The sequence below is a fragment of the Cygnus olor genome, chromosome 1 (genome assembly GCF_009769625.2).
Source record: "Cygnus olor isolate bCygOlo1 chromosome 1, bCygOlo1.pri.v2, whole genome shotgun sequence".
NCBI lineage: Eukaryota > Metazoa > Chordata > Aves > Anseriformes > Anatidae > Cygnus > Cygnus olor.
The window spans coordinates 178518706-178540296 of record NC_049169.1 but is presented as its reverse complement, the minus strand read 5'-3'; the positions used below and the strand labels follow the sequence as shown (position 1 = coordinate 178540296).

At 47.9% G+C, this 21591-nt stretch overlaps 1 protein-coding gene across 4 annotated transcripts in view; it reads left to right on the top strand.

Moving 5' to 3' along the window:
* TSC22D1 (TSC22 domain family member 1) overlaps positions 1-17026 on the top strand; it is an 86867-nt gene extending 69841 nt beyond the window's left edge. For 2 of the 4 annotated variants that reach the window (XM_040541663.1, XM_040541690.1), the window contains 2 exons: positions 14757-14808; positions 15579-17026. In XM_040541663.1, the coding sequence (XP_040397597.1) occupies positions 14757-14808; positions 15579-15839 (313 nt within the window). In that variant the 3' untranslated portion in view covers positions 15840-17026. Of the gene's footprint in view, positions 1-14077; positions 14372-14756; positions 14809-15578 lie in introns of those variants that run through there. The other 2 variants (XM_040541671.1, XM_040541679.1) reach the window with 2 other exon arrangements.
* The last annotated feature ends 4565 nt before the right edge of the window (positions 17027-21591 follow it).

Genomic DNA, 21591 nt, shown 5'->3' with positions numbered 1-21591 from the left:
TTTAATTTGGTCTCAGCCTAGTAACTGACAAAGCAAATCCTTGGCTGTTTTTCTTGAAGGTGACAAATTAAATTGATAGAACTCCTCTGGGGCACAAACACCCCAAATAAAAAGGGGATGCATTGGAGTTACGAATATGCGCTTTTGGATCGGTGGTATGGAAACAGCTTTACTTATAATAACTGGAGAATTAGCATTAAATAAAGCTCGTGAGTGTTAAAGCCTGCTTTTACTGCAAAGTTGTTGCCAGAACTGGGGCTGAGGCATGAGGAAAGGCGCAGTGTTATCAGAGATGGGAGCTTCTCTTTGTGAGTCCAGCAGCATACTTGCTTCTCTGCCAGACAGAGCAGCTGAATGTATTCAGTAGTGCTGCATCATATGTGCATATATGTGTATATATATATATATATACATACTCACCTTTCTTTTTCAGACTGGCTCTGACATGACTTCTTTTAATAATCAGAGCAAATTACAAGGATTTTGGCATAAGCTTGTGAGGAGGAGGATGGAAAGATAACTTTTTTTTTACAGTATCTTTTAATTTGTGTGTGGGCATGAGTTGATAGTACATATGGTTATTTATCTTTCATAAATTATATTTAGTGCTTAAAGATTGGTCTCTGAAATTTTTTTCCCCCCGTGTAATCTAACATTTAATCATCCTTCTGACTATAAAGGAATCCCAGATTTGAGTCAGAGCAGCGCTGGAGCTGAGCGATGCTGTAGGTGAGATGTGCATACTTACTGGGCCTCGTTCTTAACTGCCTCGACGCAGCCCCTAGCTGATGGAGCTCCTGTACGGGGCTCATCTTGGAATGGGAAAGGAGGAAGCAGAGACTGTCCAAGTAAAAGGTTAACATCGCTGCTTTTGTCCTTTCCCATGCCAACATACTTGTGTATTTGTTGGCTCAAGCACCCTGCAGGACATCTGTGACCACTGTATGCATAGTAGCTAAGGAGGAAGGCTGTCTTCCTCGCTGATGTCAATGGTGCAGCTTTAGAGAGGGGAACACAGGCAGCACAGATGGCAAAAAGGACGTTAAAGAGGTTTGCGGGAAGGGCAGCTTAAAATCTGAAGCCATCGTGTGTTGGTGCGGCTCTGTGGGATATAGGTTCAGTCAAGCCTCGCTGCCACTGATGGCAATCCTACAGTCAGCTGTGGAGTGTACAGGATGCCAAGGGAGGCTGTAGGATAAGTGATAGATAAGGTGATGCTATCAGTAGGATTTGTTAGAAATTGTTCTTGTACGAAGCCTCTCACTATGCAGTGCTTCACACGGCAGCTCTGATACCCAGCCTAAGTTATCTGAACTCCCCCTTGGCTCTGGGAGTGGGCAGCTACTCCCCCTCTGCCCGAAATTGCATTATTTCTGTCCGTTTGCTTCCTGACTCCTAGCCAAAATACTCCCTTCATGTGATGTTGGACTGGTCGATTCAAATAGGTGGGGCTGGTTTTCTGCTGCCCTGTGCCTTCCTTCCCCTGAGCCAGACTAGGTTTTCTTTTTATCCTGCGATACCTGGTTCTGCTGCCATCAGAGTCACCTCATCAATGTCATAGCAAGGTGCAACAGAAATGCAGCTGAATAACAGATAGATGTTCACTGAGCCACCTTGCTTGGCCCTTCTGCTTTTTTTTTTCCTATTTAGTCTTGTAAGGTGAATCCTACCGGAGAAAATGCATCTGATACTGCTTTAGCAGTCAGAGGTACACCCAAGGAATATTTGCTAGGTTAAATTTCTGGTTTTATTTCTGCATTTTTATGATCTTGGCCTGTTGGGAGTGTGTAACCTCAATGCCCGTGCCCCGCTGTGTGGCTGGGGTTCTTGCAGTGGTGCTTTGATATCCCACTGCCGTGGGGAGGGGGTTTCTCTGCCTGTCCGGATCACGTATGGACTAGGAAGGTGAATCCTGTTTGCTTCTCTACAGCACACTGTAGGTAGTAAACTTGGGTTTGCACTGAAAGCTTTCACCCTAACAGAGTAAGGAACATGTTGAATTGGTCTTGGGTGGTGGGACCTGTGCGAGTAGGCTTGTAGTTAGTCAGATGTGTTGTATACATACTACAGTGCACAATTCCCTATGGTGATACGTGTTTGGGAGGAGGAATACACGGCATTCAGGTGGACTTTGAATTGAGACAGGGCTCAGGAGGACAGACGAGTTACCTTAATCTGGCCTGCAGGAGAAGGCTCAAATGAATCAATCGTGTCTGTAACTCGTCACCAGTGCTTGTGGTGATAGCAGGCAGGGGTAGGATTTGCCTGTGTAAATTTTTTTGGGGGCTAACCCAGTGCCATTGGTTCTGTGTCTAATTACAGCTGTCACTAAGTGCTGGGACTCTGATCTGAGGAATAGTACAACTCAGCTGGCCTTAAGCAGAATTAGCTACCTGTTAGCAATGATCCCCCGCTTCACAAAAAGCGGGAGCAGTCTGAATTAGAGAAACCGGCGCTGCTGAAAGCAGATGCACTTGTTTGAGATTTGAAAACCTAATCGTGAAGATTTTAATCTCTCTTGATGCTTTATGTAACAGAAAACCATGTGATTCCAAGATCTGGGGTGTCGTCACCGTTTGCCCTTCTTGTTTTTGTTGATCGTGACCAGCCACTATTAAACTCTGCAAACTTTGAATAGGAGCAAGTGGATAATCTTTAACGGGCAAGGCTTTGTGATTCTTGAAAGTGCTGCGGAGTTCAGGGCTCGCGGTTAATAGTGGAATGCTAATGCTAATCTCACGGCTGCCAAGGATTGAAAGGTATTTCTTCAGGCTCTCGGTCTGGGGGAACTAATCAGCAGGTACTAAATAGATACATCAATGAAAGTGACATTTCTCCAGAAACGGGGCTCTGACGGAATAACCATGAAAGTGTTATTCTTGGAACTGGAACAGCACCTAAAGAGGTATTTAGAAAGTTTAAATTTTTCGATGCTTGGTTTACTCGTCTCTGTGTTGTTATTATAAGGGTTTCTTAAACTATTTTGTTTGAGCAAGTACTTAAATGCTTCTCCTAAACCCAAGTACTTGGCACTTGTTAAAACCATTTCAGGCTATTTCAAGCTACGAGTGTAATACTGGTTGAGAGTACTGTGTCATGCAGAGTGGTTTACTCATTCACTAAAAGTCTACGTGTCTTGAAAAAATCTTTACTGCGATATTTAAAATAATCCCTATTATAAAACATTTTCCATTCATGCTTTTTCTTTTCTCTTTTCAAAAACGTGTTACTGGAGTCATTCTGAAACTTAGGTGAGGTACTGCTGAACCAAAAACGAGAATTTGAACATGATTTGAATCATGTTATCAAACAACTTTGCGTGTTCAAGTGTTTTTCAGAAATAGGATATAGCATCTTCCACCTTGACACGCATTCAAAGTGTAGTTATTCAGCCTTGCTGAATGTTTGGAAAGGTGATGAAATACAACTAGGTCTTCTGCAAGTTGCATGTATTAACCTAATTTTGCACATAAACAGGGAAATACACAATGCACACTTCACTTTGATCTGTTTCCCCTAGTGTTTAGAAGAAATACCGTGTAATTTGGTGAATGGGAACAGTTATTTTACCGAGCTGATTTAAAATCCGTGATAGAGGTGGGGAAATGCCCTACTTTGGATGCTGCTTAGTTATCGGTCTGTGCACAAAAGACAAATAGCCTTCAGTGGCAGGAAACACGGGACGTGTTCCTCATAGCTTCGAATCTCTGAACTGGTGCTTTTGTTACACCACACCCTTAAAACAAAAATCTTGCCCTAAAATAACTCTGACAAATAGTTATTAATACATTTTACCTTGTCGTATGTCTGTTAGTGCCTGTGGAGAATAGCTTTCCTCTGTGAATGGTGCCTTTTTAAAAACTTTCAGTTCATGCGTTGAAAACTTAAAAGAAACTTAATCTTCTTAAATTCTCTTCGGTGGCTGAGAGTTTCTGAACATACACTTTAACTTAACACTCATGTGAAAGTTCTACTGCGTCAGTTCACCTGAACACCTACGGACCCAGTGTAATGGAAATCGTCTATAATAGCAATTCAAAATGATGACAACAGGTATGTCATACTCAAGCAGTGTGTGTATACAGCCATAACCTCTGTCGTCATGTCTTACTGGACAAGAAGTATAATACTGAGAAGAGTTTCCTACCAGGAATTAGTGTATCACATAGTGTAGTGAAAATGTATGATGGAGTAGAGGTGTGTGTGAATTTTTTCTTTAAGCTTTTGGCGTTGTCACGGTGTTTGGCTGTAACTAATTTTACTGATACGCAGCAGTATGATGCAGCACCTCTGCTCGTAAAACACAATTTGCATGTTAGCTTTATACTGAGAGTTTGGGTGCTCTCTGCTGCACGTTTTCAGCAGGCTGCTTCCTGTTTGCTTCTTATTTGCTTTTTTTTTCCTTCAGTGTCTCTTGCAGAGATGCCGGTTTTGCTCTAGTTGCTGTTCTCTAAATTAAGATTGAATGACTGTCACGTCACCAGGGGTTACAAGTGAAGGAGAAACCCTTAACTGCTTTTGCAGCTGTTCTTGGCTAATATTGCACATGGTTGTATTTTCCTTCCCAAACTGACCCTACTGCATTTGGCCTTCTCCAGGTTAGAGAGATGGTGCCTTTGCAGGGCGAGTGAAGCTGTGTGCAGCTTTCTGTAGGAAAGAAAAATGAATCCCAGGTCAGAAGCCTCATTTCGGACTTTCAGGATGCTAACACACAGTTGTTCATCCCCTCTCACTCCCCCACGTGCAGTCCTCGGTCAGTGGCAGTTTACAGGGGACTGAGAAGGGCTTTTACTTTTAATAGTTAAATATTTTACACTTTTTCATTTTAAGCTTAGCTGCCAGAATGTCCATCAAGGCTGGGTGGGACTTTGAGCAACCTGATCTAGTAGGAGGTGTCCCTGCCCATGGCAGGGGGTGGGAACTGGGTGGTCTTTAAGGTCCTTTCCAACCCAAACCATCCTATGATTCTATGAATGAAGTCCAAGATCTAGATTCTAGGCACTTGAGCTCTTCCACAGTGCTTTGGAAAAGTGACCCCGAATTCCTGCATGCTCCTGGGCAGCTGGAAATAGGGACAACATGGGTGTGCATGAGCTCCTGCTTCCTTTGTAGTCAAACTGCAGGCAGGCAGTTGTCTGCTTGAGATCTGTTGCATATCAATGCCTCTTCATCCTGATACTGAAAGAACAGTGCTGTGGTGTCCTCTGTATTTCTTCTTGAGACGTGATTGGAAATGGAGATGACCTGGGTCTGGGAAAGGAGAAGGAATAAAAAAAAAAAAAAGCCAGAAGATGCTTCAGCCTGTTGGTTATGGCATCAGCTGGAAGAAAGGAGTACTGGGGGCGAGTGCCAAATTCTTGGCTTGCTGAAGTTGTGTCGTAGTTGCTTAAAATACATGACCAATACTGAAGGCAGGGACAAAAACTTCCTTATGTTTAGGTTATCCTGTCCTGGACTCGAAGACCTTCAGCTTGGTTTAAGGGTACCTTAACAAAGGGCATCCAGTCACTCTGATGATGGGCTCTATCTGATGATACCAAGGGATGGAAAGCCCACTAGATTTGTGGGCTAGTCATTCCTACTATTTTTAAAAGGTAGGCTTTGATTCATCATTAAGAAAATACTAAATAGATGTGCTCTGATAAGTGAAATAAAAAATTGACAGCACCCAGCCTTTTCTCCTTTAAAGGTAACTGTTCCTCCAGTTAAACAGGTCTCAGTCCTTTCACGGACTGTTTCGAGTACACTGACATCTCTCAGTCCATCATTACAAGTAAATTCCTCCGATATCTGAACCCATTCAGTGGTTGTCTTCTGCCCGCTTTGGTTTATCAGCGGCCTGCTTTACAGCGCTCAGCGTTACAGAAACGGGGCTGAGGAACAGGCTCGGGCAAACTGGCTGAAGGCAGGAGCCTGGCTCGGCCGCGCCAGCGCTACCCTGTGACCCAAACGTTCACTTACCGATGTTTTGGTTTATAACTTGTCACCATCGCTTGTGCTTGACCTGCTGACTGATGTTACCTCTTACCTGCCCAGGGCCTCCGGTAATCGGTAGCAGCCGGGAAGAGTCAGAGGAATTCCCCTGCTCTGTACCGGGTCAGAGCAGACGATGCCTCTGCCATGGCAGGCTGCCCAGGGGTGTTTCTGGAAGAGGTGGCCCGTCCCTTGCTTGGTGGGGCACTGCCACCGTGCTTCCCTGGAGGAGGGACTTTAAGCCCAGGATGGCTGCGGAGGCCCTCTCTCCTTCCAAATTGGTTGTGGTGCGGCAGCTCAATGCAACTGCCGCTGGGCACCTGGGCTAACACCTCGCCTGAGAATGAGGAAATGTACCTGGGAGCTGTTCGGGACTCCCATGCGTTGCTAAACAGGTTACTGATCTCACGCTTCTGCTGCTGGAATTGCTCGGGGTTGGGGTTTGTGGGGTTTTTGTTTTGTTTTCAGGGTTGTTTTTTCAGCTGTGAAGGCTCAAGGCGTCATCTTGGTGACAGTGGTTTCTGGAGGATTAGATAATAGTTTTGAAGAAGTGTTATGTTCCTGGTGCAGCCTGTAAATGACTTCAGACCTTGCTTTGTACGAAAGGCCCTTGGAATAGCTTACGAAATGTATTTCAGGTAGATAACCACCAGGAAATCGTCATCAGTGTGAGGGAACGGACTGGACTGCGTCATAACCAGGGCCCCATTCATAAACTCAGCCAGCTCCCCATAAAGATGATTACCCTTGTATTGAACAGCCATGAAATAACGTGCTGTAATCCTCGCAGGCTGTACGTTAGGAGATGAAGAGTACATAACATCTTCCGCTGTTTGCAGCGTCTGGCTCAAGGGTGGCTAAATGTCAGCGCTGTCTGCTCGGCGTGGCCAGCGCAGGTCCAACAGTCTCAGGGTGAGATGCAGTCCTGTGGAGAACGAGGGCTTCACAGAAAGCCCTAAAGAAAGCCCTAAAGCTCCTTTAGAGTGGTAGCAGGGTGCTGGGGAAGGCTGGACCCCGCTTATAGGAGAACAAGGTCTTTGGCTTTTTTTTTCCCCTGTAAATGACATGGAGCTCTGCCAGCCGTTTGCAGTCTCTGGCCTGGAAGGTGCTCCAGGGACGTGTTCAAAATGTGCTGAGCTTGCACATCTGCGTGCTGGCTGCTCTCTGGTTTGCAGTGTGGCAGGGCTACAGGAAAGAGCAGCTGTGTTAAAGTGGGTAGTACATCTTTCAGAGCCTTAAGGCAAAGGCGGATCGGATTGAAATACCTATTCAGCTATCTTTAGGTAATTTTAAGTAGTTTTCAAGCACACCTCCATTCATAGTCTTTACACCAAGCATCACGTCTGTATGAATTTACAATTTCTTCCTTGAGCAAGGCAAACTTCAACATATTTCACATGGAAGTGCTCTGTGCGGACGTGTGTTTCTAAGTCACAGAAGCTCTGCCCAGAGCAAGGAGCCCAGGAGAACTTCTCTGCTCCAGGCGTCAGCTGTGCCACCCGCTTCTCAGGCTCACTTGGCTCGAGGCATGGGCGTAGATCAGATCCCTCTCCTCCTCCTTTCCACGGGAAGGGAAAGCAAAAGCACAGGCTGGGCACGATGAAGGCATCGTCCAGCAAACGCCTGACTTGGTGGTTGGTCAGGGAGGGAGGCTTCAGGATGCCCCGCAGTGTGCAATAACCCTGCTAAATCGGGTCACGTTCTTGCATGGTTCTGGAAATTCCCCCCTTGCTTCCTGAATAACTGGAGGTAGGTGGATTTTGGTTCCTGTAAATGAAAGTCTTCACTCGGGTGGAAGCATAGCTTTACATACACCAGAGTGAACACAGCCTGTGCTTCTGCTTGGATGGAATAGCAACTCTTGAATTTTCTCCAAATTTTTTAGGAAGTTACCTAAAGATGATGAGCTGTAAGTCCAGGCACAGCTGAAGTAGTGCCCTGAATGCTCAGAAATGAAGGGATTTGGTTAACGTATGTGCGCTAGAGCCAGGAGATACAGGGGACTTGATTTGAAACACTCCCTCAGTGTTCAGGGATATTGCTGACGCCTTTGAAGCCCTTTGCCTGTGACTGCACAGACACTGAAGTTCTGGGTGAGGAACAGGCACGCTGATAAGACTTGCATCCAGTTACCTGCTGAGGGAGGAAAGTGACACTGAACTCACCTTACTGTCTCCAGGGGATGCATCCAGAAGAGACGTCTGCAAAAAGGTTGCAGGAAAAGCTGTGAGTGCCCCTAAAACCACCTCTGGCCTCAAGAAGGTCTAAGATAGACACCTGCAAGTTGGGCCTCCTGGATTCTAGTACACACGAAACCAAGTTGCAGTGTCCTGGGCTTATTATTACTTACCAGGATGGCCTTAAAAATGGCTCTGCACACGAAAGTGGTAGTGGTATGTTGCATCAGATGTAGGGTAGGGGCTTACCTACATCCTCGTCTGTGGCTGATGGGATTCCATGTCCTGGGCACTACACCCTGGCACTGTGATCTTAGATTAATCTTGTGTTCCCACATTTTTCTCCTTTGACCGTCATTGGCTGTTTTTAATCATTTCTGTAGGAGCTAGAGTAGAGAACTTCTTTTGAAGCTTCCTGAAGACCATAGGATGATGCTTTTTAATTGCAGTGTATGGACTTTTCGCTCCTAGCAGTTTGGTTCTGGCTTCTGGTGTGATATGCTTCTGTCTGAAATACAGGCTTGCTTTCAAGCGTTGAGTTGAAGAGGAAAAACAGAGGAAAAGCACTATGTGGTGAGAAGTATACGCCTGCTGTTGTGCTGAATAATTTCTCGTGTGGTTAAATTAACTCATCCAGTTTCCCAGTATAGTTTTGGGGGGACAAATAAAAGGGCAGGGCGGGAAGGAAAAGATTAGTAGTGAAAAAATGCATGAGGGGCACAGGCTTTACAGGGGGCTGAGGACAGGGCAGATGGGGAGGATTTAAGGTCTACCATGCCCCACACGTGCTCAGCACCAGTAGGTAAGACCCAGTGCTTCCTCTTCGTGTGACTTGGTTGTAGCTGGGTGACTTTGGCAGCCTTAGGGACACATAAGATATTGAGAGTTGAAAAAAAAACAGTAAGGTGACTCTCAGTCCTGGGTTAAATCACCTTTTTTTTTTTTTTAATTTGATGATGAAATCCTGCTGCGTGCTGTGCAAGGTGAGGGGTGTGTGTGTGTGCCACCGTCCTGGCGTCTGCCCTCTGGGGCAGAGATGCCGGTTAGTGCAGAACTCGGGCTTCCCAAATGCTTGTTGCGTCACCATGCCAAACCACTTCCTATACTCGCTGTGTTTCTTTTGTTATGTTAGGTGTAACTCGAAATGCTCCGGTGACTCTCTTTCCTTCCTTCTTCATTTAATTTTGGAGTAGATGGTTGAAAAAAAAAAACAACACTCTTGCGCAGTCAGGAGAACAAGTGGGATTAAATTTTAACGTAAGTGGCTTTTACTCCAAGGTGTTCTCGGCTTTGAAAAAAGCACGGCACATGAAAGCTGCACTTAAGACCAGGGAATAGAATGCTCTTTTTATGAGTTAAATCTAGAATGATTTAAACAATTTCACAGAGAGGAAAAATGAATTTCAGCTCCATGCTTGGGGTGGGTAGTGAGACCTAAAGTTGTGACATTTTGTCGCTTTTCCACATACGCTGTTTTATGGCACTAAATGTTTTTCTCCCCTGCCATCCTGGGGATAGCAACAGCACACAGAGTGAGGTGGTGTGCAGCTTTTTTGGTGCGTGTGAGAAATACAAATCAATTCCTGGGTCTCATTTAAAACTTCTAGGGTACTGACACATTTGGTGGATCTCTTCCTGCTCGCAGTCTTTGGTTAAAAGCAGTTTACGGGATACCGAGGAGGATTTTTTTCATTAAGGCAAATATTTTACACTTTGTCATTTTAAGCTTGGATTATGAAATCTGGGAAGCCTGTGATTCCCCGACTAGATGTTACTGCAAATGTGCAAGTCCTTAAATTTAGGTGGTGCAGCATCTGGATGCAGTTTCAGGATTCGAGCTATGATAAACCTTGCTCGACTCCGAGAGGGGACTTTGAAACTTAACCCGACGGATGTGCGCAGAGCAGGGTCCTTCATCCCAACCGCATCGCTAGATAGTCATCTAAGGATGAGCTAAGGGAAAGAAATGTCCCGAACATCACAACTGCTTTAAGATGGCTCGGATTTCCTTGCGGAGTGCTCTCTGACCGGTAAGAGGGGATTCTCTCTGTGCTTGCTAATATCCAGGTACTCCATACAGACCTTATCTTTTACTTTACCAGCATTAAAACGAGTAGATTTGCTATAATTCTCTTATTAAAACAACTGGAGTTGACTCAGCAATTAGTTCGCTGTAAAAAAAAAAAAAAAAAAAAAGAGGGAGGATATCCTCAGAGGGGCCAGCGAGAACCACTCCTTGGCTGTCTTCTGATCTTACCCGGTTATCTCCTTGCTTTTAAACGCGTCGCTCTGCTTCCCGTGCCGAATGCACAGCGTGGTACCTGTGTGTGTGGTGCAATTACGGCTTCTGCCAGGCTATTGCCAGAGCCCCGGTAGGGCGCTTGTATTCTGTCCTCTGCACATTTAGTTCTGTTTTCACATCCGGCAAAAAAAATAACACTGCTAGTGTACTGCATCTTGCATGGCTTTCCCTTTATTGTTTTTCATAGGCATAAATACGACTTCCTCGTCACAAACAAAACTATAGATGCAAATAATTTTGTTGCTTTGTGAGAGATGGAGCACACAGTTGGCGAAACCCCGAAACGGCTTGGTAATAGATATTGTGCTGTTGATTTAGAAGAGGCGTGCAGACAAATCCGCAGAAGTCAGACAAGAAATAAAAAAAAGGTGTCAGTCCTTGGAGCTGAGCAATGGGTTCTCGTTGGCTTGGTCTTTAAACAAAGATCAGGGCTACAGGTTTGAAGCTGGAGGAGGAAGGTGGCCGAGATTCTGTGTTCCTAACTTATGTTTTTGCTTTTTTTCTTGGTCCTTTCTGTATATAGAAAAATCTGACTTACCGAGGGGAAAGAAATTATCATACAGTTTCTCTCTACCTTTTGCCTTCATTGAAATGAGGAAAAAAAAATCACTGCCTATTGAAATAAATAACCCTTCAGCCCTTTGATTTCAAGTGCAGCCAGAGTTGTTTGTTCAGGCTGTTAGGTTTGAGCAGTTTGACAGAAGTTTGATGCTGGGAAAATAGCTGTCGATGCCTATAGGATACCTCTAGCTTTGAGCTGTTGACTGTTAAGGCAGAGTTTGTCACTTACTGACCATTTTCATGTTCCAAGTGAAGCACAGAGTTGGGTGTCTTAGAATCCGGTTTCTGTAGTCCTTTTCTTGAGCAATTAAGTTGGTTTTTTTTAAAAAAACCTTATGAATTGTGCCATTGTTACAGCTGAAAACTGTAATCCACAGGAGCGGGGTCTGTAGTGTGTGAGATGAAAGCGGCTGGGACGGAAGTCACCGTCTCCCAGTATGAGTTCTGGTGTGGTCTCTTGGTGCAACCCGGTCCAAAGATAAGATTCATTTCAACTTCGGGAGATGCTTGTCCAGGGCTTCCCGTGCTGGCACCTGAAGGAAGCCCACCTTGACGAGGTACTTGATAGATAAAGCGATATTTTTTTTTTAACAAGCACACAGAAATGTGCCGAAGCAGACTCGCGTAGAGACAAAAACGATTCTGTGCTGCAGCTTACCTCATTATGTGCTTAAGATGAAAAGCACTTCAAAGAGGAGCGCTTAGCGGGATTAAATTGAGACAAGAGGAAATTATTTAATGGGAGAAACGGCATTTCAGATCTCAAACACCACAAAAGCTGAAGCTCACTAAAAAGTTGCCGGCTCTGGTATGTGTTTCGATGTAAGCATCTGATTTATTTCTGAATAGTGCTTGCGAGCTGCTTGCTTAGCCCTGCATTACCCCGCTCACTGCTCAGTAACCCCTCTTTGAGTAACAAAGTCATCCTCCTGACCCCCTCCTAGAGCTGGAGGGGAGCTGAGCGAGCCCAAACAGCCACCTCCTAGTGCAGCGGAGGAGACAAATCGATGAGCAAGCGAGGAGAAGGAAGGGGTGTTTGGAGGAGTGTTTTCCTTGGCTCTTCTACAGATTGCTTTATTTCATGTATAAATGACAGCAATAGGGGGGAAAACGGCCTTTAAATATGGCATTACGTCTGCCCTTGGCAGGCAGGTGGAGGGGAGCTGAGGCAAGAACCTCAACAATCACCACGATGAGCGGTGGCCCGTTCCTCTTCCACCAGATTTCGGGATGGAAGTAGTGCACGGCATGCTTTCTGTTTCCCAGATCTGAGAGCTCACCGCTCTCCCAGCCGTAGAGGGACACTTCGAGCTTTCTTTTTTTTTTATAGGGTGGGCAGAGCAGAGCATGCATGTTAATGCGCAGTCCTACTTACGCAGCTGACAGCTTTCTGTTGAATCACAACCCGGGCTCGTAGGCAGCTAAAAATAAGCGGAGGAATTTGCTGAAAGCCCACACTGAAGTTGATGGAATATGGTTAAGGACTTCAGTGGGGATTGGGCTTGGGATCCTATCTCTTATTCATGGACATTTATTAATATAGATTGGAAGAGGGCAGTGTTATTTGTTGATTTAGAGGATGATAGCATTTTTTTTGTTCTTATTAAATGTCACCATTCTGCTGATTTCATAATTATCAGTCATTAGGACAGCAACAACAGTCCTAGAATGCGTCCATGACTTGATTTTCATTTGCACGTGTAAAAATACAGGTGCACGTCCTGCAACAGCACAGCAGGCGTTTCGAGGGTATGTCTGTCCGAGCCCACAGGTTTGCCATCTTCACGTGAGTTATTTTATATGGATCCGTATGGATCTAAATACAGGAGAATGGGGCTGCTCCCCTTTTTATACCCAACCTATCTTTTGGAGTCAGGGCCTCAGGGGACCGCCGTTGCCGCTTGAGCTGGTGTCCAGCTGCACTTTTATTCATCCTGGCACCCCGCGTAGCTGCCCTGGTGAGGAGCCATTTGAGGCGTTCCTGATTCTCAAGCCCAGCCCTCCATAAAACATTAATTTTTTAGATCAAGCCTGGGCCAGGGGCCGGTAGGGATTCCCGTGCAGGTGATGAGCTGCTTGGGACCGCTTGTGAGGTGTGCGGGGCGTCGGGGGCAAGGTGGGAAGCTGGAGCCTGGTGTGCGTGTCGTAATGCGTTGCTTCCACTTTCCCTGCTGGTGAATTTGCAGGTGGTTTGCTTTGGTTGTGTTGGTGTTTTGTTTTGTTTTGTTTTTCTTTGGGAAATGGGTACCTGAAGGGCAGGAGGAGAGCGGTGCCCTTCGGGACGAGCACCCCGCGCCGTCCCAGGGGTGTTGTCAGCTGTGACCTCTCGTGAATAGGATTAGGCCGCCGGCCTTGTGAACGGAGGGCTGGCGGCCGGGGACAGGAGAAGCGAGCTAAGAAGGATGCTGCGGGGACGCGGGCGCTATGTTTAGCCCTAAGATGATTACCCCGTGCCTTCCTGCTCCCCCCCGGGGACACGTGTGGGGCTGGGCAGGCTTCGTGCTCCGGGCTGCCTGCCGCAGGGCCCTGCGGGGCACGGTGCTGGCTCCCTGGGGCTGCGTTTTGGGGTGGATTTGGGGTGCCCCCCCCCCCCCCCCCCCCGTACACACACACACACACCGCATGGGGGCCGGCAGGTGGCGGTGTCGGCGAGGCAACGGGGCCGGGCTCCTGCCCGCCGCCGCCGCTTCCCCGCGTTTTTAAGTTGGTTTTGGTGAATTGCACCATTTCCTACCGAATTTTTTTATTGAGGGGGAGGGGGAGGGGGTCAGCCTTGCCTGGGGGGGGGGGTCTTGAGACCCCCCCCCACCCACCTCCCTGAGTCTCATTTTAAAGTGACGGGGGGGGGGCAGGGGCTGCGCACCCCCCCCACCCATCCCCACACCCCCCTCTCCGGGGGGGTGGTCGGAGGGGGGCGGCGGGGTCCGGGGGGGTGCTCAGAGCGGGGGGGGGGGTGCTCGGAGGAGGAGGGGGGGGCTTAATGAGATGCAGGAAGGGGGCGGGGCCAGCCGGCGGCGCAGCCAATGGGCGGCGGCGGCGGCGCATAAATGCTGGGGGGGGCCGGGATGGCCGGGTTTTGTGCGGCGCGGCCCCGCAGCTCGCCCCGCGGCTCGCCCGGCGCCGGCCAGCCCCGGACACCCCCCCCGGTAGCCCCCGTCCCCGCGTGTGTCCCCTGTCCCCCTCCGTCCCCCCGTGTGGCCGTCGTCGCGGGGAGCGCTCCCGGCCGCGCTCGCATGAGCGCCCGATGTTGTAGAGCGGTGGCGATGGATCTCGGGGTCTATCAGCTGCGGCATTTCTCCATCTCCTTCCTCTCGTCCCTGCTGGGCACCGACAGCTCCTCCCTGAGGCTCGACAGTAGGTAAAGAGAGAGAGAGAGAGAGAGAGGGGGGCTCTGCCTGGGGGTGGGGGGTAGGGGGGCGGCACGACCCCCGGGGCCGCATCCTTTGTCCGCGCCCAGCCGCGCCGCTGCCCGCCTGCCCCCACCGGCACCGGGATTGGGATCAGGACCGGGACCGGGACAGGGGCAGGGAGCGGGGAGCGGGGCCGCCGCCCCCCAGCCCAGCGCCGTCCCCCCGCCGTGCCCGGGGGGGGGAAGCCCGGGGGCGGCCGCCCCGCTCGCAGCGCTGCAGCCCCAGCATCCCGCCGGGGCTCGGGAGGGATCCAGCCGCCCCGACGCCCTCTGATCTTTATTTTGATTTTTATGTTCTCCTCTTTTTTTTTTTTTTTTTTCCTTTTTCTCGCAGCTCCTCCGGTGCGAGCGTGGTAGCGATCGACAACAAGATCGAGCAGGCGATGGTAGGTACCGCGCCGGGAGCCCTGAACGACACCGGGAGGCGGCGGGGCCGGCGTTGGGGCTTCGTGTTTGGGGTTTCGTGTTCAGGGTTTGCTGGGGCTGGGGGCTTTGCCCACCGGGGCTCACCGCGGGGCTGTCTCTCACCGCGGCCGGGCAGGGCACGACGGCTCCGTGCCGGTGGGTTGGGGCAGAACGCGGCGTTTTGCCTGATTTCCTCGTTTTTTGCTGCTTTTTAACTTATTTTTTTTTTTTCTCTCCCGGGGCATCCCGCGCCGTACAAACGGGCGCAGCCCCCCGTGCCCGGCCTGGGCAATCCGGGGGGGGCTCGGAACCGGCGGTTCCCCGCGGGAGGGGGGGGTCCCGTCCCGTCCCGGTGTGGCCCGTGCCGTGCCGGTGCCGGCCGCCCTCTCCCTTTGTTGCTGGAGCGGTGCCGGGAGCCGCCGCTCTCCCGGGAGGGCTCCGCCAGCCGGCTGTTGCTAGGCAAAGTGCGAGCCTTTAACAACCGGCTATAAATAACTCGGCCGCTCATTGGCCGCGCCGCGCCCTGACGTCACCCGCGGCCGCGGCCGGCCGGCGGCAGGGGAGGGAAATGCGGCAACCTGCGCCCAGAACTGGCTGCAGCCGGCGCGGCGGGGGGGCGTGGCCTGAGCGGAGGGGGGCGTGGCCTGAGGGAGGAGGGGCGTGGCCTAATGGAGGGGGGCGCGGCCCGCGGCGCGCCACCGGTCGCACGTGTGTGGCCGTGCCCTGACGCCCCCTGGGTCTCACCCCGCAGGACCTGGTGAAGAGCCACCTGATGTACGCCGTGCGGGAGGAGGTGGAGGTGCTGAAGGAGCAGATCAAGGAGCTGATCGAGAAGAACTCGCAGCTGGAGCAGGAGAACACGCTGCTGAAGACGCTCGCCAGCCCCGAGCAGCTCGCCCAGTTCCAGGCGCAGCTGCAGACGGGGTCCCCGCCGTCCTCCTCGCAGTCCCAAGGGACGACGCAGCAGCAGCCCGCCCAGCCGGCGTCACAGGGATCGGGGCCTTCAGCGTAGCCGCCCCTGGCGTCGCCGTCGTGACCGCCGGCCCCTGGACTGCCCGGAGCGAGGAGGACTATAGCGGGAATCCGCCCGACATCCATTTCAGCGCGCGTCGCAGCCCGGACTGAGGACTCCGTGCCCTGCACGCATCACTACGAGAGGCTTCCCGCCCACACACCACCATGTTACGCGCCCATCTCTCCCTCTCTTCCCTCCCTTCCCCCTTTGGCTTGAAGGAGTCTTTGTTCTTAGGTTGGTTTAATAAAATAAACTTCTTCCAGAGAATTAGCACAAGTACACTGGGGACTGGAGCAGCTTCTGCAAATGGCTGAGGAACGAAGCTGCATGCCTGAATTTTTTTTTTTTTGGTTTGTTTTTAAATCTTCCACTCATCCAGTGATGCTACCGATACAAGTGCTTTTCAAGCTTGGAACGTGTGAAGAAATAGACTGGAGTTTAAAAAAAGAAAGGCGATGGCTCAATCCCAATAGAGCACTGGGGTTCCAAAGTGAGGACTGGTGCATAGGATCTGAGAGGAAGAGGGAGAAAGGTAAACTCAGTGTTTAACACTTAATTGTCACCTGAAACCTTAAGTGCAAATACTTGCACCGTTTTCTGCAGCAGTGGACAGGTGCATAAAGCTGTATTATATATAGAAGGCAGGTAGGTGACACACAGTTGGGTCATAGGATAATTACAATGAAGGTTATTTGCCTACTTGTATATTTGTGTATTTAGTGTAATTACTTTGTAAAATAGAAAAACTGTAACTATTTAGGTTGTACAGATTGAAGTTTAGTTGTTTCATTGGCTGATCTGAAAAAGTTTGGAAAGTCTTTTTTTTTTTTTTTAAATGCTACATAAATAAGAATGCACCTACGCAACTGTTCAGAATTTGGCAGATTTATGCTGTTTGTGTAACTTCTGAAGTTCCCTGGCTGCTGATTATCTTGAAGTAAATCTTTGTTCATTGTAGTTTGGTTTAAGACAGGAAAAACCACTCCAAAATTATTATCAAACCCTGCTAGCAAAGAATTTAAAAAAAAAAAAAAAAAAAAGGATTTCCCAGTATGGATTTTTGCATATGATCTGTATAGTAGTATGCATATGTTTTTGTGCATGTTCTCTAAACAGTTGTAACACGTCAATGTATTTAACTGTTGCACTTGTCAACTTTCAATAAAGCATACAATGTTGATAAATCACTGTTTGCATATTGTAATAATGTCAGCTGCGGTCACTTCAACATGTTGCAATTGGGCTCTGCGTGAGCGGAGAGATGAGGAAGTGGGGTGGAATTGCCGGGAGCACCACCGGGTGCTTTCTGTACCTTGTGAGCAGAAGAGCAGGAGCACGGACCCAGCAGTGAGCCGCAGCGACATGCTCTCTGGTGCTTTTGGTGCTTAGACCGGGCTGAAATGTTGGATGGCCAAGAATACCTCGCTTTCACACCCACAGCTCTTACCTCGATTGTTTTTCTGCAAGTTGAAATTGTGCAAACTCGGTATTAATTGTGCCTTGTGGGATTGTGGAGGAGAATTTCCAAGTTCTTCACGAAGATAAAAGCACTTTCAGTTTGGAAAAAATGTTTATTTCCTCTTCAGTAATCATGATTACAATATAACTGAACCAAAACCTACAAGGCTACTGGCGAAAGGCTTATAGGTAACAGCAAGACTGTAGCCTGCAACTGGGGTAGCAAAGAGGTTTGCAGTTTTATTGTGGATCCTGGGTACTACAGTATTCCCAACTGATGAAATGAAGTATGAGATGGTTAGTCTTTTACAGACTGGTAGGACAGTACTTTGCCATTGAAAGCACCATCCTAAAAACTGAGTGCAGGAATTTGACTTAAAATGTAGAGGTTAATTACGAAGTTGTTACGGAGTCTTTTCCAGGATAGCACGTAGTGAGTGTCAGGAGGTACAGTTCCTGGGTAACAACGTTACTGTGAATAAATGTGTAGCAGAGGAAACAAGAAGGCTGTGGGCTCAAAGGCGGGAGAGACTGTCTTTCTGTGATTTAGAACTGAAAGAACTGAATCTTGCTTTTGGGTTCAGATCATGCAGCAGTTCAGGCACCGCTGGGCTGCGTTAAGGCACAAGTAGCTGCGTTAGTTCCCCTTGCTGGGATTAGTATATCAAAGCAAGTGCCTGTGTCCCTGTGGGAATGTGAACTTTAATTTGTAGTTTGCATTCTCAAGGTTTCAGTATATAATTTAAAAGTATCCTTAATGAGGAAACAACAGAGAGAAAAGCTAGATGCTTTTTTTTTTTTTTTTTAATGGATTAGGCTAAAATTAGAAATTGATGATAGCCTTTGTGGCAGAACAGCACTTGAATTATCTGGGCCTGACAAAAGGAATGCTAATTTTGGTGCTTTGTAAGTGGCTTAATTGTCTCCAGTTGCCTTTATATTCTGAATGTCTCTTTAGCACTTCCAGGCCGTGATGTTGAGTGTATAAAAAGCCAACGTTAACATGCAGATAAGCTTTTTCACCCACTTCGCTCACCCAAATTTGCAAAGAATTGTTTTATGTTTAAAAACGAGATTGACCTCTGGATTGATTTCTTTTTCTTTGTTTAGAGAACAGCCTGAGCATGTTCTTAAATCCAGGGTTGTTTTTCGAACTGTTCTTTAAGACAGCGTCTGGAAGTTTGAAGGCTTTAGGTTAGGTAATACGTTGATAATTTTAGTACGCTGTGCTTCAGTGTTGGCAAATCCTGTCGTTTATTCCTTGGTGAAGTATTGTTTTAATCGCTTTAAAACCATGGAGCCAGCTTTTGGAGCTGTTTATTAAATTGCTAAAGTTAGGCAGAGAAACTTTGTTGCTGAGGTTATTTTAGCAATCGCTCTGTCAAAACCGAAGGCTCCCTCTGTGAAACAGACTGAAATTGACCGAAATTTCACTTGAGACCAAAACAAAGGGTAGACTTTTCAGCTTCTTGTGCTGTAATACTTCTGGAATGAATTGTTTTGATTTTTGCTTTTGTTCTATAACAAATCATTTTTCAGAGCACTTTAAATCCAATGGTTTCAGTAGCCAAGAGTACCCTTTTTTTCTTTTCCCACTAGATTTTTTTTTTTTGTAAGAATTCTGAAATGCCCGGGCTTTCATCCACAGTGAGAATCAAATTAAATGTAATCTGTCAGGCTTTCTAATCTCTGCCTATCTGCCGTTCAGTAACTCTTCAGGCTATATTCAAACTGTTTGTCATTTACCTTCTTGACATTTAGCCGCACACTTGCTTTATTTTTAACAGCAACATGATGAACTGATGTAAGCGAATTATCGCAGAGCACAACTTGCTATTTTTCCCTAATTGCTTTAAAAAAAAAAAAAAAGAGAGACTGGCAAATAATTCTAAGGCAAGTCCAGCTTGTCCAAAATGAGGGTTTTTTAAATAGCTGGGAAAGAGAAATAGGCTTCTATTATGCGTCTGAAAACTGTCCGGAGAGCATCCAGACGAAACCTCCTAGCAGCAGCGCAGTAAGCACAGGGTCTTAGAGATGCCTCTCCCTAATTCTTATGGAATAAATCAATGCCTGGAAGGCGGCTTTCCCGACTTTCAACTGGAGAAGGAACCCAGCGAAGCTATTTGGGAATTACCTCCCTTGAATTCTGTAGCTCCACGGTGCGTGTATTGAGTTTAATACAAAAAAATATATATTCTTTGTGGGGGTAGAATAGCAGTACTCGAGCTTGCTGACTCGAGTCAAGCTCGCTTAGCTTAGCTTAACGTAGCCTCTTGAGTAGTAGCAGTTGGCATCTGAGATGTTGAAATATTTCTTGCTTTTCTCCTTTCTCTTTGGGTTGACACATTTTAACTTTCTGGAGAGTTTTCTGCTGGGGTGGACCTGAAACAAATTGTTAAGTCCAAGGCTGGAAGCTGGAAGTTCACCCAACTCAGTCCCAGCTGGTCAGTGTAACTTCAGATGTGCGAAACTGAGCCGAGGCCGGCTGCTGGAGGGAACTCCTGGGAAGTCTGGAACAAGCTCAGGAGTTTTAAATGCATGTTTGAGGATACTCTGAGACACGCTTGCTGCTTTTCCTGCGATGAGTAAGCAGGGCTCTTCCTACTGCATTTACTTTGTGCTGAGCTAGGCCAACAAACAACATGTTTGAAAATCCCGTGGCAAGGAGTTTCCAGCAGACACTGGCAACTGCCCTCCTGAATCAGGGTCCAATTTCCAACAGGAGCAAGGCCAAGCTCAACAATGAAGTTAAAAGCCAAACCATGAATAAACTAACTTCCTTACATTGTAAATACATTGGAAAAGGGCAGCAGTTCAAAAGGGAAAATGAGAAAACCTCCAAGGACTTTCCTTGAAACTCAGTCCCAGGTTGTTGTTGTTGTTGTTCATTGAGATGCCCCTGGGAGAGTTGTGCAAGGCCAAGAGGCGAGAGAGAAAGTTCAAGTAGGACGTGGCCGAGAGGCCCCCAGAACGTAGTATAACTTCGGTTTGTGTACAGCCAGCTGTGGAAGGGGAGCGCAGTCCTCTGAAACCGTGTTCCTGAGCTGAGCCAGGTTTTTAGGTCATCTTGAAGTTCAGCTTTGATTCTTCAGCTGCATTGGGTGGGGGTGGTTTTTCAGTGATGCGTATGTGGTAATATGCATTGGATGTGGTTCAAGTCGTCATGAGGGGAAAAAAAAAACAACCCATAACGCTCCGATTTAGTTTTCTAGTTTGGGTGGGCTGGGAGCTCTTCTGAAATTCTCCCTCTTAGGAGCTCTGAAGGCACCATAAGATCTCAAGAGGCTGAGATGTAGCATGTGCAACCTCAGGGCGAATCCACCTGATTCTTGGAAGCGACAAAAGGATGGAGCAGAAAAACTGCCAGCCTTTAAAAACAAAACAAAGAACAACAAACTTATCTGGCCTTCGGAACAGAAAGCGGATCTGTTGTTCATCAAGGAGTATGGGAAGGGAAGGGGATGAGTTTATTTGTGGAGCATTTAAATGACAGTCAGCTGCTTTCCAGCCCTACGTGTATTCTGCATCTCTAGGAGCTGGAAGCTGGGGGTTTGTGCTGAGCTGTTGAATCTCAAAAAAAAAAAAAAAAGTCATAATAAAAATAAAATCTTGTTTAAAGTATCTGCCTGCTTTATGCTCCCCGTGGAGCCTGCAGTAAATGGTCATTCCTCCTTCCATTAGTTTTATTACTGAGAACAACAAGCCTGTTCTGCCTCTTTGCTGCCGCTTTAATCAAAGCTTTGCTCCCAGATAGCCATCAGAAAAGACATCTGCAATTCAATTAGATATGGGCTTAAACTCGTGATCTCCGTGAAACCGGCCGTGGCCAGAACACCGCCGCGGCCTGCAGGGGCTCTGCTCCCTGCCTCGTCCGCAGGCCTCGTCCATGGCCTTGTCCCCTTGTCCCCCTCATCTGTGGCCTTGTCCCTGCTCCTGGGGCACTGACCCTGTGGTGATGGCCTACAGAGGCTTGCCACGAGGTCCTGCATCTCATGGGGGGCTGTTAGGAGTCATGCCCTAGAGATACAGGTGCCCTCCAAGCGGTGTCAGGCTGGTCCCCAGGCACGTATCACAGCCTTGAAAAATGCTCTAAAGGAGGCTATGGAGCGCTTTAATGGTCTCGTTCAAAGTGTTTCTAAGGGCTGTTTCTAAGGCTTGCAACATCACAAGTGAAAGCAGTCAGGAGGGAGGTTTGTGTGGGCTCCTTTTTAGAAAAGGTGCTGTTGACAAAAACCCCAAACCAGAAGAGAAGCGAAAAGCAAAGGTGGGCAGCAGGAGCGCGTGTGGCTTG